The sequence below is a fragment of the Trichosurus vulpecula genome, chromosome 8 (genome assembly GCF_011100635.1).
Source record: "Trichosurus vulpecula isolate mTriVul1 chromosome 8, mTriVul1.pri, whole genome shotgun sequence".
In the NCBI taxonomy this organism is placed as follows: Eukaryota; Metazoa; Chordata; class Mammalia; order Diprotodontia; family Phalangeridae; genus Trichosurus; species Trichosurus vulpecula.
The window spans coordinates 194,906,161-194,922,008 of NC_050580.1; the positions used below are offsets into that span (position 1 = coordinate 194,906,161).

The following is a 15,848-nucleotide window of genomic DNA, read 5'->3' on the forward strand; positions in this document are numbered from 1 at the left end:
TGAAGGTCCAAAATCAGCACCTACCCCCTCCAGAAAACGGGCAGGAAGGAGGGTAAAGGATAGTTACATACTACTATGGATTGTTCAGGGTGAAACTACCCACCCGGAACATTCTGGGAAGAACTGAACACAGAGAAGAAGGAAGAGATCCAGATTCCCAGGTTGGACCCAGGACAGGGCCCTGCTTGAAGACTTAGCTAAGTGGCTTTGGGTCAATGACCACTTGCCGGGCAGGTTGAGAAGGGGTTCTTGGCTCAAGTATGGGCTGAACTAATTGACCTCAAGTAAGAAATAATCTGCATTGTTGGAAATGGAGCTCCTAGAGGAAAAGTGAGGGGACTAATGGATAGTGACCCTAGGGAAACAAAACCCTGAGCTGGACGATGCTCTCTCCTGCCCTCCGTACCAAGCTTCACTTTCTTCCTTCTCTCATCAAGTTTCTGAGTCCTCTCAGCCGCCTGCTTCTTGGCTTTCCTGACCTTGTCGTATGCTGCCTGGCAAGGACAAAAGAAAACAGAGTGGAATATCAGTCAGAGAAAAAGAACTCAGACTCGCCTCTGAGTCGGCCACGATGACCTCTGAAATCCCACTGAGGATTCTGTCAGTTCTGAGACACTGTAAATTCCTAGTCCCTTTTCCTCCCCTTTCCTCCTCTTCCCCCCCACAACAAGGCTGAAGGACCTTACTCCCTCAGCCTTGGGGACCCGAGGTGGCAAAGTGCTTGGGTCACACACAAATAGAGAGGAGAGATTATACCATATGGGAAGAAAAATCTGGGTGACAATGAGGTCAGGGAAGCTGCATAGGAAGGGAGGTAAAGGAAAAACAGAACCTAATAGTGAGAACAGCTTATAAAAAGGGGAGATGTCCTTACCCGGGCTGCAGCATCCGTCAACACTTCCAAGGCCTGGGATAGCTGGTGGAAGAGCTCAGCTGGGTATAGAAATAAAAAAAGGGAGAGAAACTGCAGTTATCCTTGCCGACCATCCTCTCAAGCTATCATCACTCTCCTACCTTTCCCAACCAAACACCCTGTAAAAGCTCCCTGACTCGATTTCCTCTCCTCTCCCTCACTCTTCACACCTTTGTGATCTGGCTCCTGACTCAGTTGAAACGGCTTTCTCCAAAGTTACCAATGATCTCAACTACGAAATCTGAGGATCCTTCCTCAGACCTGCTCTTTCTCCATCTGACCCTGCTGACCGCCCTCCCTCTTCCTGGAGAGTCCACCACTCTGGGTTGTGGGTTGTTTTTTTTTTTGACATGACTCTGCTTGTTCTCCTCCTACTTGCTGGACCGCTCCTGGGTCTCCTTCACTGCTCCATGGTTCTGTCCTAGGACTGCATTCGCTCACATTCCTTCCATCTCAGACTTCAGCAGTGTCCATGGATGATTCCCAGATCATCCCAGACTGGCAGTCCCAGTCTCCCCCCCGAGCTTTAGGCCCATATCAGCAACTGCCCAGGGGACATTTCTACCTAGATGTCACTATGACATCAGAAACTCAATGTGTCCAAAACTCAAAAGGTTTTCCCCCAAACCCATCCCTCATCCAAACTTCCTTCTACCTGTGGAAAGCACCATTTTTCTTCCAGCCTCTCAGGTTCCTAATTTCACCACTATCCTAGACTCCTCACTCTCCCACACCCCACATATCCAGCCAGTTGCCAAATCTTCCCCTCCTACCACCCTACCTTTCAAATTCCACCCCGTCCCTTTATTCACACGACTACTCCCTTAGTTCAAGTTCTCATTGTCTCTTGCCTGGACTGTGGCAACAGCCTCCCAATTGGTTTCAGTCTCTCTCTCGCTCTCTCTCTCTCTCCCCCCATTCTAATCTCTCCTACTACATGCTTTAGGCAAGTAGTTTCCCTTAAAACATAGATCTGACCGTGTCATTTCCTTGTTCAATCTAGTTCAAGTTTTATGTCAGGCTCCCTACTGTCTCTAGTTCCTCTGTGATGAGGTTATAGGGCCGCTGCCATACGCTCTTTGAACAGCACTATGCAACCTGGCTCTGAATGACCTTTCTACTGCATTTGACATCACCACACTTTTCTAACTCTTCAGTCCAGTTGAACTGGCTTCTCTCTTTCCCCCTCATACAACTCTCCATCTCCCATCTCCATGTCTGGAATGGACTTCCTCCTCACCTCTATCTCATAGAGTCTTTCACTTCCTTTAAGAGGAAGCCTGAGCACTATCTAAGACACAAAGCCTTTCCTGATTCCCCCAAACACTAGTGCCCTCCCTCCCAAATGATCCTGTATTTAACTTTGTATATATCTGTATTTATTAACTTTATACTTAAACTTCACACATTTATGTCTATCTGTCTTTGTCTCCTCACTAGTACTTTGTACTTGCACCCCAGGGCCTAATACAGTGCCCGGGCACTTTACACAATAAGTATTTTCTGACTGACAGATACCTGACCAGAGATTGAAGATACAGTCAGACTGAAGAATAATCGAAAGTTGCTAGCATGGAAAAGGTGTGGATTCCTAAGACACAGTCCAAAGGAGGATTTAGACTATGTATGAGATAGCAAAGGTATAGTACTATAGAAATACTAAATGTGGGCCCATGCCCAGTAGCCCATTCATCCTATGGCATCCTTGCTCTAAGCTCCCCAGCTTCCAAGCAGCAAGGCTGAAGACAGTTGCCCCTTTCCCTTCAGCCAGAATATTCTCACCTGCTTGGGGATTATCTGGATTTTTGTCTGGATGGCAAGTGAGGGCCTTTTGTCGGTATGCTTTCTTCACCTGAAAGAGCCAAGAGATAGTTATTCGTCCACAGAGCTAGCTTACGCTCCAGGGTGTCATGATAAACCTGTGGTTCTGCAAAGGTTTATGGAAGCAAACATGAGGAATGTCCCTCCACCCAAAAAAGCAGGTTCTGGTTTCCGTACAAAGAGCATCACCTCATAGCCACGACAGATGCCTAAAATTAAGATGGCAAACCCTACAGAGGAAGCCAGTTCAGACATTGCTAGACCTTCTAGGGCCTTCCTGGAGTCACAATAATCAAAACACAGAAGAGTCCCATGGCTTGATACCCCCACTAAACAAGCTTCTCTTCCATGTGCTAACTTCACAGGTGCTTTATGCCCAGAATGCATAAACTGTTAGCAGCTGGACCATGACTCCTCGCCCTTGGTCCCTCTTCTACTCATTCCACAACCTATTAGGAAAGTGGGATCTCAGGCCCCTGGAATGTCCCCATGAGGAAGGAAGGCCTTCTAGGTGGTCAGCTAGGTAGAGTGGCCTTCCAGGGGAATGAATGGGCATTTTGTGGAGCACCAGTGCCACAGGGGAGTTCCTATGAAACAGTCAGAGCTGGGGCAGATGGACCGGCTCTGAGGGTGACAAGGGTCAGCTGTACTCTGCAAGTCTAGGGGAGAATTCTACATACAGCTCATTGGTAAAAAGAGACGTTAAAAGGACGTTGAAGATGGAGCGCTGGCGCCATCTGCTGGGTTACAGTGAGCAGCAGGCTATGTGACCAAGGCTATGAACCAAACATCAGCAGTCACATCTGATGAAATTTAGGCCGTGGGCATTTATCTTTGTGCCCCTCTTAGAGAGCCATTTCAGAGGAAGGTGGAACTCACAAGGAAATGTGAATTTAGAGGGGTTCCTGTGAAACAGAAATAGAAAGAAGAAATAACAATAAAAACCCAACCCTTTCACCCAATGCTGTGTAATTAGGATGACCAATTGGGTGCTGAAGAGATGAGAAAATGCACCCCCTTCTCTTCTTTGCAGATGGAAGCGGAGGACTAAGGGTGAGGAGCACTGGTTATACTGTCAGACTTGCTTAATGTGCCGGCTAATTTTTCAAAACTTTTTTTCCTTTTCTTTTTTATTCTTTGTGACAGGGGATGGCTCTCTGGGTAGAGGAGAGGGATATAGCTGACATAATCAATAATATAAAAATAAAAGCTATCAATAAATATTTTTTAAAAGAAAGGGGTCCACAGATACTCAGAGTTCTGTTCCTGCCTCATTCCAAAGTGTGTGCTTCATTAGCCATCTTTCCTGCCAGCTAGATCCTGGGGAAATCAGCCCTCGAAGGACGAGGGGACTTCTGATCCTTACTGTTCCCACCCTCCAGAAGGGAGAGATTTCTGAGAGGTGGCTTAGCACCTAGGTCTTGGCATGCTCCTTTGGCAGGCCTCTACTCCACACTGGCTCTCTTTTGTCCCTAATCTATACTTTGTTCAACTTCAAAATACCTCTTCCCTGCCCCCTTCTTTCCCTCCTCCTCCCTCCCTCCCTAAAACAGACCCCAGCTCATCCTTCTGCAGGTCCCACACCATGAAGCCTTTTCTTAGGGTGCAGAAGCACACTCCAAGCTACTGCATTAATGAGGTAAAGTCTCCCAAATGTGCCCAAACATCTTATTACTGTGTCTCAAAGTCCTCTTTCCCTCTTTTTCCATCTGGATTCTGTAACCTTTCTTTCCATCTCCTGACACCAAACCTAACACTACAATCACTACAAAATGGTAAATCAAAAGAAAAGTACGGTTTTGGAAACAGAAATTTTAATTAGTTTTAAATACTGTAAGGAAGGAAAGAAGTGACAAGAGAAAATAGCTATGCTAGCAGCCAAAGCTAATGAGTAGACTCAGGATGAAGGCATGCTGAGGAATATGGTTCTCTGTACAACATACTAGTCCAACTATGGTATAGGATATCCTCCCCAAAATGAGATCCCTTTAAAGAGGGCATATGTAGTGGTGGGGAATGTGTGTGTGCAAATTAACTATACAAAATTATCATTTTAAAAAATACCAACCTTGTTGGCATAAGCCTGTTATTTTTTTTTTGAAAAGTAAATAAATGCGCTTCTAGGATACAAAATTATTAGCTAAAGTTAAAAGGAATCCAAAAGAGTGATAAAATTTAAAATGGAAACAAACATGAGAAGCTGGGCTTTTCAGGAACTGAGACCGAGCCTAACACAAAGGGAACACTCTCACTTGTGTTGCCCCCTACGCTACGTGCCCAGCTCCACTCCTAGGATGAGGTCTCATTCCACTGGAAAACCAGAAACCTAGCTGGGGGGTGGAGGGAGGAGGAGACAAGGAAGTGTATGGGGAATCCATTCAATCAACCAACAAATGTTTATTAAGTACCTACTACGTGCCAAGCCTCGTGCTAGGCCATGGGGACACAAACGCACTGAACAAAACTCCCTACTTCCAAAGAACTTACATTCTAGAGAGGCAGACATCATATTATGTATGGACACAAACGTGCATGCGTGTGTATGTATGCATGTGCATATATGTATGTGTGTATATGCATGTGCCAATAAAGAGAATGAATAGGTATTAGCAATTGAGGGGGCCATGAGGCAAGGCTTCATGTGGAATATGGCACTAGTGCTGGGTCTTGAAGGACGAGAGGGATTTCCCACCTGACCGCTCATCTGGACTTCATCATAATCTCCAGAATCTCACCTTCCTGCAAGATCACATCGTCTCTGAAACTCACACCTGCTCAGTACCACCCCCCATCTCCCCAAACACACACCTTGGGCCCCTCCCTCCCTCTGACTGGAGAGGGGGTACCCTGGAGAGTTCCTCCCAAATCCTCTATTTAAGGAGGGGGGCCCCAAGGCAGAAACTAATTGCCTTTCTATCCTCAGCACTTGTTACATAGTAGGCACTACAGAAATGTTGACCAACTGGGCAGCTTAGGTGGCGCTGCAGGGAGTAGAGCATGGCCCCGGGGGCCGGAGGACCTGAGTTCAAATCTGGCCTCAGACACTTGACACGCTTACTAGCTATGTGACCTTGGGCAAGTCACTTAACCCCTGCCTTCCCCCCTAAAAAAAAAAAAGAAATGTTGACCAACTGACTGATGAGGCCCACTTCTCCTCAGAAAGGATGGGGGAAGGTCATTGAAAAGGCACAGATTGGGAAGGTGGAGTTCCACCCTTGAGAAGATGAGCTTCAGCGAGCAGCAGCCCCAGGCTCATTTATTTACAACTGAGTAAGTAATGAACTCTTTGGGGAGTAGGACTCCCCTAGATCTCAACCCATTAGCTACCCTCAGACACCATCTTCAGCACGTGAATAGCATGGAGGAATTATGCAGAGGAAGAGATGCTCAGATTTGCAGTATGACCCCTCCAAAGACAAAAGGGAGGGATGTGCCTTCCTTTTCTGGCAGCACCAGCATCAAGGATGGCTGGCAACGTATGGGGGAGAGTGGAAAGCCGTCACCACTGCTGCTAGCACTGCTGGGGAGGCCAGGTACCAAGAGGCACGATTAGAGGCTACTCTCAAGTTCCATAAAAGCCAGATTCAGGAAGTGAGATCCTGTAGTCAGATCAATAACGTAGACAAAGAGCTGCTGAAATATGAAGTGGACTAAGAGTTTGAAGAGAAAGAGATTTTTTAAAAGGCCTAAAATGAATGCCTAGCATGAAGCTGAAAATACGGGAAATTTAATAACCCTATACAGTAGGTACAACTGAAAAGCAATAAATGGAAAAAACATACTGAAGGAAAGGTCAGGGCAAACGTTCATTTTAAGCAGGGCAAGATATAAAGAACAATTTCATAGCTGCCTATGCTTTGCCCTTTGGTGGATACCTGATCTCATTAGCGTGGACACTTCCTCCAATTACCGAGACTATGATGCAGCCAGCCAGGCCTTCTCATCCTCCGTGACCCAGAAATCCTCCAGAGGGTCTTCTCAGCACACTGGGAGCCTTCCTGGAGGTCTTGTAGCTCAAGGATGCCAGTGCCCAACTGTCTGTTATCCTTCACTCTTAGATGCTAATGTAATGGAACACTTGATTGGGTGAGGCGGAGAGGTCCCACATCAGATGCTTTAGACACTCACTGGTCTAAAGGAAAGCAGCTAAACCCACTGATCTTACGTCTCTCCAGCTAAAAGGCAGTGGGGTGTATTGAGAAAAAAAAAACAACACACTACATTTGGAGTCAGAAGACCTGAGTTCGAATCCTGACTTCACCATTTACCAGCTGTATTTCTCCATCTGTAAAATATTTGTATTGTCTATGTCACTGGCTCCTTGTGTCATATAAATATGAACTACTTTTTATTTTACCCCAGATGGTCATTCACTTTTGTCTTCTTTGGGACTGACCTATAATGTGGACATTTTTTCAAAATTCTTTTCTAGGTTAAAAAAAAAAAAGGCCACTTCCTGGTTCCACCTCTTAAAGCCTGTGGCCTTTACATCATAAAAATTTGCTTAACAGAAGCTTATACCTAGGTTATTTTTTAATTCACAGAGTACTTTTTGTCTAAAAAGAGGCCTTCCAACCAACCCACTGCAAGTCAGTCAGCTGGTCAACAAGCATATATTAAGCAGAGGACTGAGTCCTATGCTAAGGACTGGGACTACAAAGAAAAGCAAAAGCATAGTCCTGGCCCTCAAGGAACTTACATTCTAAGGGGGAAAATAATAGGTAAATGACTATAAATAAATAAGAAGGCACCACAGAGGAGGTGTAAGGTAATCTTAGGGGGAAGGCACTAGCAGTGGCCACAAGGAAGAGGTCAGACCCAGGCCTGAGAGCAGCTCAGCCTCTAGACTGTTCCCTCAGAATTCAGAGCTGAGCATTTTTCTCAGAAATCTGACATGAAAATGAATGTTGATGAGGCAAACAGTGACACCTGCCCTAGCTAGAGGGGGATTTGATATCTGATCAGAAGTTTTCAAGTCAAAAAGATCCAACAAAATGGGAACCGAACTCCTCCTACACACACACACCCGGTCCTAGAACATTCCAGATTGGACCTCAGCCAAAATCCAATGGCTTCTGAGGGAAGAAAGGGCTTGTCGCCCTACATAACAAGTTATTACCATAATAAGCCGCTGCACTCGCCCGAGCTGAGGGCCGTGCCATGGTTCTGGCCTCCCAAGGTCAGTTCATGCTTTCAGCCAGGTGGCCTGGGGTTTGGTGCTTTGTGTGGCAAACTGGATGCCCAGCTTTAGCCTGCCCTCCCACTGTGACTGCTGCTCTAAAGTAGTATTTCTCATCCGGTAAACATAACTCTCCACAATGGCCTTCATTAAGCAGAGGCCTTTGAGAGGCTTCGGGTGTCTGGTACAGTTTATAATCAGGACTCCTACTCCCGATTAGCATTTCAATGGCCTGCTCTACCAGTAACATTCTTGACAATCTTCCCTATTAGTTATGATTAAGGACTTTCTGGAGCAAACCAAAAGAGGGAGGAACCTAAAAATGTGGGCTGATAAGAATGTCTAAGTCTAAGAACCTAAACATAGGCAGGGAAGTCAGAGGTCATTTACTCCACTAAATTTCTGGCATTTGACCTTAATGTCTATCCAAATGAGAGAGAAACGGCCACATTAAAATGCCAAAGACTACGAATTTTTCTTAATAGTGGAAGGATCCCTCCCCATCTTCAGATTTCCTTTACAGACAACCCTGAAAATCTCAGGCCTTTCTTTTCCTTTGCCACTTGTGTCTCGAGAGACCTTTCCAACAAAAAAAAAGGAAGTGAGTCCAGGTTCTGAGACTTAAGCCCCAAATCTTCTTGCCAAGTCAAAGAACTCAGCTATTTTCAAAGGAATTCAAAAAACTCTTACCCCATAGAAAAGGCTGACAAAGGGCTTCTAACGGTTCCTCCGACATCACATCTCCATCCTTATAGCGTGCCTGGAATTACAGTATCTGGAATTCCTACCCTCCCTCCTGACTTTACCTTCTTAGAATCTCTAGAGTCCTTCCAAGCTCAGCTGAAGCGCTGCCTCCTACATGAAGCCTTCCCTGATGATCACTTTCAACTGTTAGGGCCTTCTCCCCCAAAAAAGAAATTATCCTGTATTCATTTGGTATATATTTATATCTGCAAATAATATCTAAAATTTATACAGTATTGTAAGATGCACAAGGTATTTTACATGCCATCTTCAATATCTACTCACTAGCCCATCTAATCACTACCTAATTACCCTATAAGGCAACTCTCTGAGGGCATACCCAGTGCCTGGCATGGAGCAGGATCTTAATAAACTGAGAGATCCCATGCACAAACATTCATTTTTTTTTTAACATGCATTTATTGAGCATATTTTATTGAAGTACTCTGAGCACTGAAGTAATTTTTGTGAGAGGTAATTGGAGAGGCAGGCAGGTGGTGGCACAGCGGATAAAGAGTTGAACCCGAAGGCAGGAAGACTCAGATGCTTACTGGCTGTGTGATCCTGGGCAAGTCACTTAACCTGTTTGCCTCCGTTTCTTTATCTGTAAAATAGCACCTACCTCTCCAGGTTGAGGTGAGGAAAGATCAGTGAAAATTAAGTTTCCACAGAATAATCAATGAAGTATCAGTTTGAACAAAGATGGGAATAAAAATTAACTAAGGCAGGTGGACCCAGTCAATCAGAGAATACCTAGTAGTGTTCTGGAAACCACAAACTCAGGATCTAGGCAAAACTGGCCTAAACCAGCGAGATGAGAGTCAGGGTTGAAGGGAGGTGGGGGACACACCAAGGAGCTGCAAACCTGGAAGGGGAATGGACCCATCTGTTCTCTGAAGGGAGGTACTGTGCTGATGCTACATGGGTCTAACAGAATACAGCTGGTCTCACTCCTCTATTCCCCCTTCCTCTCCCCAAAGAAGAGTGAAGCCTGCCCCTGACCAGGAATGGCTTCCGATTCTTCTATAATAAATTGTCTTTGATACCTGAATTTCAGCATCAAGCCTATTTCTAACAAATATAAAGTGCTTTGCCAACATAAAAGCACTAAATGCTGTTACTGTTATTTTAAAAAGGAGTACAAAGCATTACCCCTGCCCTTGAAGAGCTTAAATTTCTTTTCTAACTCCCCTTTCATACTATTCGCATTCCCTGATTAAAACCCAGTGGTTTATGTGATGATGTTGCTCAAACAGACATTTCTAGTGTTTTACGGTTTGCAGAGCCCTTGACATTCCTCATCTCACTCCACCCTTGCAATAACATGATGAAGTAGGTAGAACGAGTATTGTCAGTGTTGGAATTTCACGGCCAGGAAATGGAAGATCAGAGGTTAAGCGATACTCACTGCTGGGAAGTGTGTGGGGCCAGCCTGGGACCAAGGTCCTCCTGATTCCAGGTCCAATGCTCTCCACTACGTGCAGTCAGAGGATCTAGGTCCAAATAATGGCTCTGCTAACGTGACCTGGAGCAAATCGCTTGAATTCCTTGGTCTCAGTTCCCCCTTCTGCATGCTAAGAGCATTAGACCAGAGGATCTCAAAGGTCTCCTTCCCCTCTAAAACCAGACAAGGAAAAGCCTGAAACAGGATATCCTGTGAATCACAAGGTGTACTGAATTTAGTGTTTGGCTCCAGCTCTCTACACAGTCAAAATGGGGAGGATTACGGAATCTGTGCAGACACCCAGCCTCTGCTTGGTAGACTCAGGAGGCCCAACAAGACCCACAACTGGTTCTATTAGGACCTGGAGGCTAATGAAGCTTTAGCGTCATCTCGGGCTTGGCCTCAGGCACACAGTAATGTCTTTTGACAGTTCATCTGTTCTCAGTTTTGCCTCCCACAGGGAGTAAACAGCTGGCTCACCCCCAAAAGCAAAGTGCCAAGGGTTTCAAAAAAACATAAAATAACTATCATTAAGGCAGGCAAAACAGTTCTGGATCCTTCAGGAAAGGTGTTCTAAAAAAGAGGTTATCATTTAGGGGCTTCTGGTTTCCCATGTAACAAAAGCTGGTGACAGTAAGTAAGTGCTATAAAAGACCAGACAGATTGGGAACTGATAAGGAAAATACCCATGAACCTGCTCTTGTTTTATGACAGGTAATAGATGAACCATGCCCTGATGAACCAGCACAAGGGGAAAAACTATTAACGAACCACAGGGTTCAAGAAATGGAGACAGTGGGTCATGGAGCTACAGTCAGGATTACACAGGATTTGATAGTTTCCACATTAAAGAACTGGAGAGATTGGAATATGATACACCAGAAGGCGAAGGAGTTAGGATTATAACCAAGAAACACCTCCCCAGCAAAATTAAATTTAATCTTTCTAGGGGAAAAATGGGCATTTAATGACATAGAGGACTTTCAAGCATTTCTAATTAAAAGACCAGAGCCTCGAATCCACAGCAGGAGAATCTGCACTTTACAAAGCGGGTAACAGGGAACTGCCGAAGGTTCTGAACTAGAGGAGTAACACGAATAGACTTATGCTTTAGGTTTGTTTTTTTCCGTCTGTGGGGATCGGACCAGGTAGCTTCTGAGGTCCACCAATCAACAATCCCTCAAAGAGCATATTAATCTGCTACTAAGTGAGCGGCCAGAGCTTCGACAGGTTTTGGGACTAGTGAGACAAAAATGAACTAATCCCTGCCCTTAAGAAGCTCACCTTCTATCGGTCCCTTTCATTTCTAAATCTATGATCTTTCTAAATTAAAAGATCAATCTGGCAGTAGCCTGAAAGATGGTTTTCTCCTTATCAGAAGGCCTGAGTTCCAGGCCGGCTTCTCTGCCACTGCCTAGCCACAGTTACACACAAGGCTCCCCAAGTCTCAGTTTACTTATCTTTAAAACAGGATAACAGTCCCTGCTCTGGTGTGGTAAGGATAAAATGATAAGAGTTATCAGTTCTAGCCTCTATCCTTCAAAAGCATGGGCTACTTTGGTGGGGGGGGAGGGAGTGCAAAAAGGATTGGAAATGGGGTCTATTGGTTAAGTCTGAGAAACCAACTGAGGGAAATGGAGAGCAAGCAAGAAATAAGTACAGAGAACATTTTAAAAGGGCAAGATAAGTTGCTTTCAAGAGTCAAAGAGGACAAATGAGGTAAAATTATGACAGAAAACATTAGTGAAAACTCAGGAGAGCGCAAGGAAAGCTGGTACCAAAAAGGACGAGGGGTTCCACAAAAGCTTGGGTTCCCCAGGGCTGACTCAGCAACACTTCCACCCCAAACCTTAACCCAACCCTGCACCCCAATCCCTAATTCTGAAAAAGACATCTCTCTTTTTTTTTAAACTCATAACCTTAGGGATTCCGTTTTGAAAGCAAGAAGCAAAAATGTCCTTAGCTCTTAGGATGGGCCAAACTTTTTTGGGACCTGGTATTTTGTCCAGTTCTGGGTCACTGGGGTCACTACAACAACCTTTAGGGAAGATAGGGAGTGATCCTGGCCTCCAGGCTTCCCTGTATACATTTTAACACCCAACTGGGGCTTCCAAGTCCCACTGGCCAGATCCATGACAATTAGTGGTTAAACGAGATGATATTTGCAAAGCACTTAGCACCGTGCAGGGCGCATAGTAGGTGCTTAATAAATGCTAGTTTCCTTCCAAACAGTTTTCAGAGTATTAAGATCACATGAACAAGAACGACAGGCACTTTTTTAGACATTTTTATATAGTCATTTAAGGTTTGCAAAGCAATTTGCATACAAATCAATAAATGAAAGAAGCACTTATTAAGCACACAAAGGGGCAGCTAGGCGGTAAAGTGGATAGAATGCCAGGCTCATCTTCCTGAGTTCAAACCTGGCCTCAAGCTCTTACTAGTTGTGTGACCCTGGGCAAGCCATTTAACCTCTGTCTGCCTCAGTTTCCTCATCTGCAAAATAGGGATAATAATAGCATCCACCTCCCAGAGTCTGCCTGCTTGCCTCAGTTTCCTCATCTGTAAAATGGCAAACCACGCCAGAAAACTCCAAACGGGGTCATAACGTGACTAAAATGACTGAACAAGAACGAGCACACAAAAAAAGCGAGATGGCCTCAGTTCTCAAGGGTCTCGCATCCTAACTGGGATGGCCAGGCCCAGAAGTCCCAGGGTGCTGCTGTGGGGCAGAGGGACCTCTGTCCATCGAGGGTGTTTAGGTTTCATTTGTAGTTCAGATGACGATGCTGAGGACCAGAGGAGAGAGGCAGAGCACATGGTAAGTGAGGCCTCAGGAGGCCGTGTCTGAGAAGAGGCCTGGTTATTCCTCATCTCGCCAGAACAGAGCTGGTGACGCCCATGTTATCACCCCAGTCACATGAACAGTCAGACCGCTTGGATGGGTTCTGGGCGGCTCACGGAAGGCACAGGGTAAAGGGACCAGAAAAGAGAAGGGTGTCCCCGATAGTGCTCGGTCCCCGCCGCTCAGACGCTCCAGAGAGATTCTGGGCAATTATAATCCCAGTTCAGTAATGAGGAAATTGAGGCTTAGTGAGGTTAAGTAATTTGCCAATAGACTCATAAGCAGGATTCGAACTCGGCTTTCTCTTGACAATAGGTCCTTTGCTCCTTCTACGTATGCCAAGAGCCGAGCCTCCTGTGCCTCTTCCCCACTCCCATGATGATGACGATGATGATGATGTCATCCTCATCATAGCTAACATTCACACAGCACCTACTGTGCGCCAAGCACTGTACTAAACACTCTGGGAGGTGGATGCTATTATTAGCCCTGTTCTGCAGGTGAGGAAACTGAGGCAGACAGAGGCTAAATGGCTTGCCCAGGGTCAAACAACCAGTAACTGTCTGAGGCCAGATTTAAACTCAGGCCCCCAGACTCCAGCTCAGGTGCTCTATCCAGTGTACCACCTTGCTACCCTGAAAGAGTTCCATCTATTTTGGGGCTTCATTAAGTTCCTGCTATGTGGCTGCACTGTGTTAGGCACAGGGGATAAAAAGACAGGAATGACGTAATCCTTGACCTTTAAAGAGCTTACGTTCTCTATCAGGGAACAACATATAATATATGAGGAAATTAAAGGGAAGGACAAAATAATGGGGGTTGGCCTCCTACAGGAGATGGCCCTTGAGTTGTGATTTGGATGAACTTGGGGGTGTGAAGAGGCAAGGGTGAGGAAGGGGTCTATTCCAGACATGGAGGACAGGAAAGGCATGGCATTGGGAGACAGAACGTCTTGGAGAACAACAGTTGCAAGTAAACCAGTTGGATCAAAACACCGAAGGTATGAAGGGAAGTAATGTGGAATAAGCCTCCGGAGGAGGGATGGAGCCAGGTGGCAGAGGGCTTTAAATGCCTAGTAGGAGTTTGTACTTTGTCTTAGAGGCATAAATAGGGAGCCGCTGGGCGTTTCTGAACAGGTCAGTGGCAGGTTCGGACCTGGCTTTAGGCTGGACTACCACTTTGGAAGCTATATGGAAGAAGGCTTGGAAAAGGGGCAAGCCTGAAGCAGGGAGACTGATGAGGTTTAGAGTTGGTAGATGGGGTTCAGGTGTGAAAGAATCCTTCTCTGTAGCCATTGGGAGCTTTACTGACACAAAAGCAGTATGGATGGGGGAAGCTACATGGCCCAGTGAGTAGAACACGGGCCCTGGAGTCAGGAGGACCTGAGTTCAAATTCGGCCTCAGACACTTGACATACTTACTAGCTGTGTGACCTTGGGCAAGGTATTTAACCCCAATTGCCCTGCCCTGCCCCCCTCCAAAAAAAAGAAGCAGTATGGATCTCCTAGCAAAAAATTAAGTGAGATTCTGAAATTTGGGGGAGTTACGCTTATATAGAGGTTTCAAGATGATGATGATATAGTTTTAGAGGTTTTTATGGGGGTTAAAAGATTAGGGACAGGATGAAGAAGATAAGATGACAGGATAGGAGACATAAGATAAGGGAGACATGGGAAATTTTATGACCCAGGATGGGGGGAGACAAGGAATTTTATGGTCCAGGATAAGGGGAAATTTTTGTGGTATTTCAAGATAAGGGAAAGAGACTTTAGGACGCCTTTGGGTTAGAGAATAAACTAGGGGCTTCACAAAGTACTAGAAAAGCAACCCTTAATATTATTTTTAACCCTTAGGGATCCACATCAGGATCACTTTGGAGGTGAGTAAACAGAGAAGATGAGGGGTGATGAGGACCTAAACTTGGGGGCAGCCAAGAGAGCAGAGAGAATGGAACAGATGCCAGAGAAGCTGTGGAGGTAGAATTATTTATAATTATGTTTATAAGACTTTTTTATGAGCGAGGAGTCAAAGAGGTGTCCCTCAACAGAAGCAAGAAGATTAGGAGGAAAAGCTGGTTTAAGGAGAAAGAATGAGTTCTGTTTCAGATGTGTCAAGTTTGAGAGAGATATTAGGACTGCATAAATAGATCTAGGAGTCACGTGCACACAGATAATAGAGAAATACAATAGAGAAAATACAAAAAAATATTTATTAAGTACCTACTCTGTGCTGGGCATTGTGCTAAGCCCTAGGGATACAAATAAAAAACAAGTTAAGGCTCTGATGGGGCATCTCTCACCATTATTATAAACTCCATTGTTACCTCTATGACTCAGAACAAAGGACAGAAATACAGAGTACCCGGCTTTGCCTTGTTCTGCTCCATACTTCCTAACAGCCTTCTCACCTTCATTAGCAAACAGAATCTGCTTCCCACCCCAGCTGCCCACCCAGGCCATCTTTCCCCCTCTGCTCTCCCAAATCTTTCTACTAGGACTTGTGGACCAGACCCCCAAAAATCAAGCTCGCCAGTCCCTGAAAGAGTCGATCAATTCAGCTTTCCAACACCTGCCCTGAGGCTGATCTAGCTTGATGGATGGGTAAATGCAAACTCATATGGCCCACAACATCTAGCCAACCGGAGCCCAGACCACAAATCACATCCCATAAAGCTGCATACACCTACATTCCATCTTGTCACCTACCTACCTCCTTGGGCCACAGTAACCAAATCAATACTACCATTGCTTCTGGAGAGGCCGCGTCACCTACCCTGTGACTCCCCAGACCAAAACTCCCTTCCCTGGCCACAGTTCCTCTACATCTGTTGTTTCCCCACATTTAAAAATGGGGTCCTTGAGGTCAGGGATTATCTCTCTTTTGTAACTATATTCACTCAATC

At 45.4% G+C, this 15,848-nt stretch overlaps 1 protein-coding gene across 1 annotated transcript in view; it reads right to left on the reverse strand.

Moving 5' to 3' along the window:
- DNAJC17 (DnaJ heat shock protein family (Hsp40) member C17) overlaps window positions 1-15,848 on the reverse strand; it is a 28,479-nt gene that overhangs the window by 10,598 nt on the left and 2,033 nt on the right. Inside the window, exons 2-4 of the mRNA XM_036735125.1 lie at window positions 2,696-2,765; window positions 875-933; window positions 407-494 (exon numbers count right to left, since the gene is read on the reverse strand). Of these exons, the coding sequence (XP_036591020.1) occupies window positions 407-494; window positions 875-933; window positions 2,696-2,765 (217 nt within the window). The remainder of the gene's footprint in view (window positions 1-406; window positions 495-874; window positions 934-2,695; window positions 2,766-15,848) is intronic.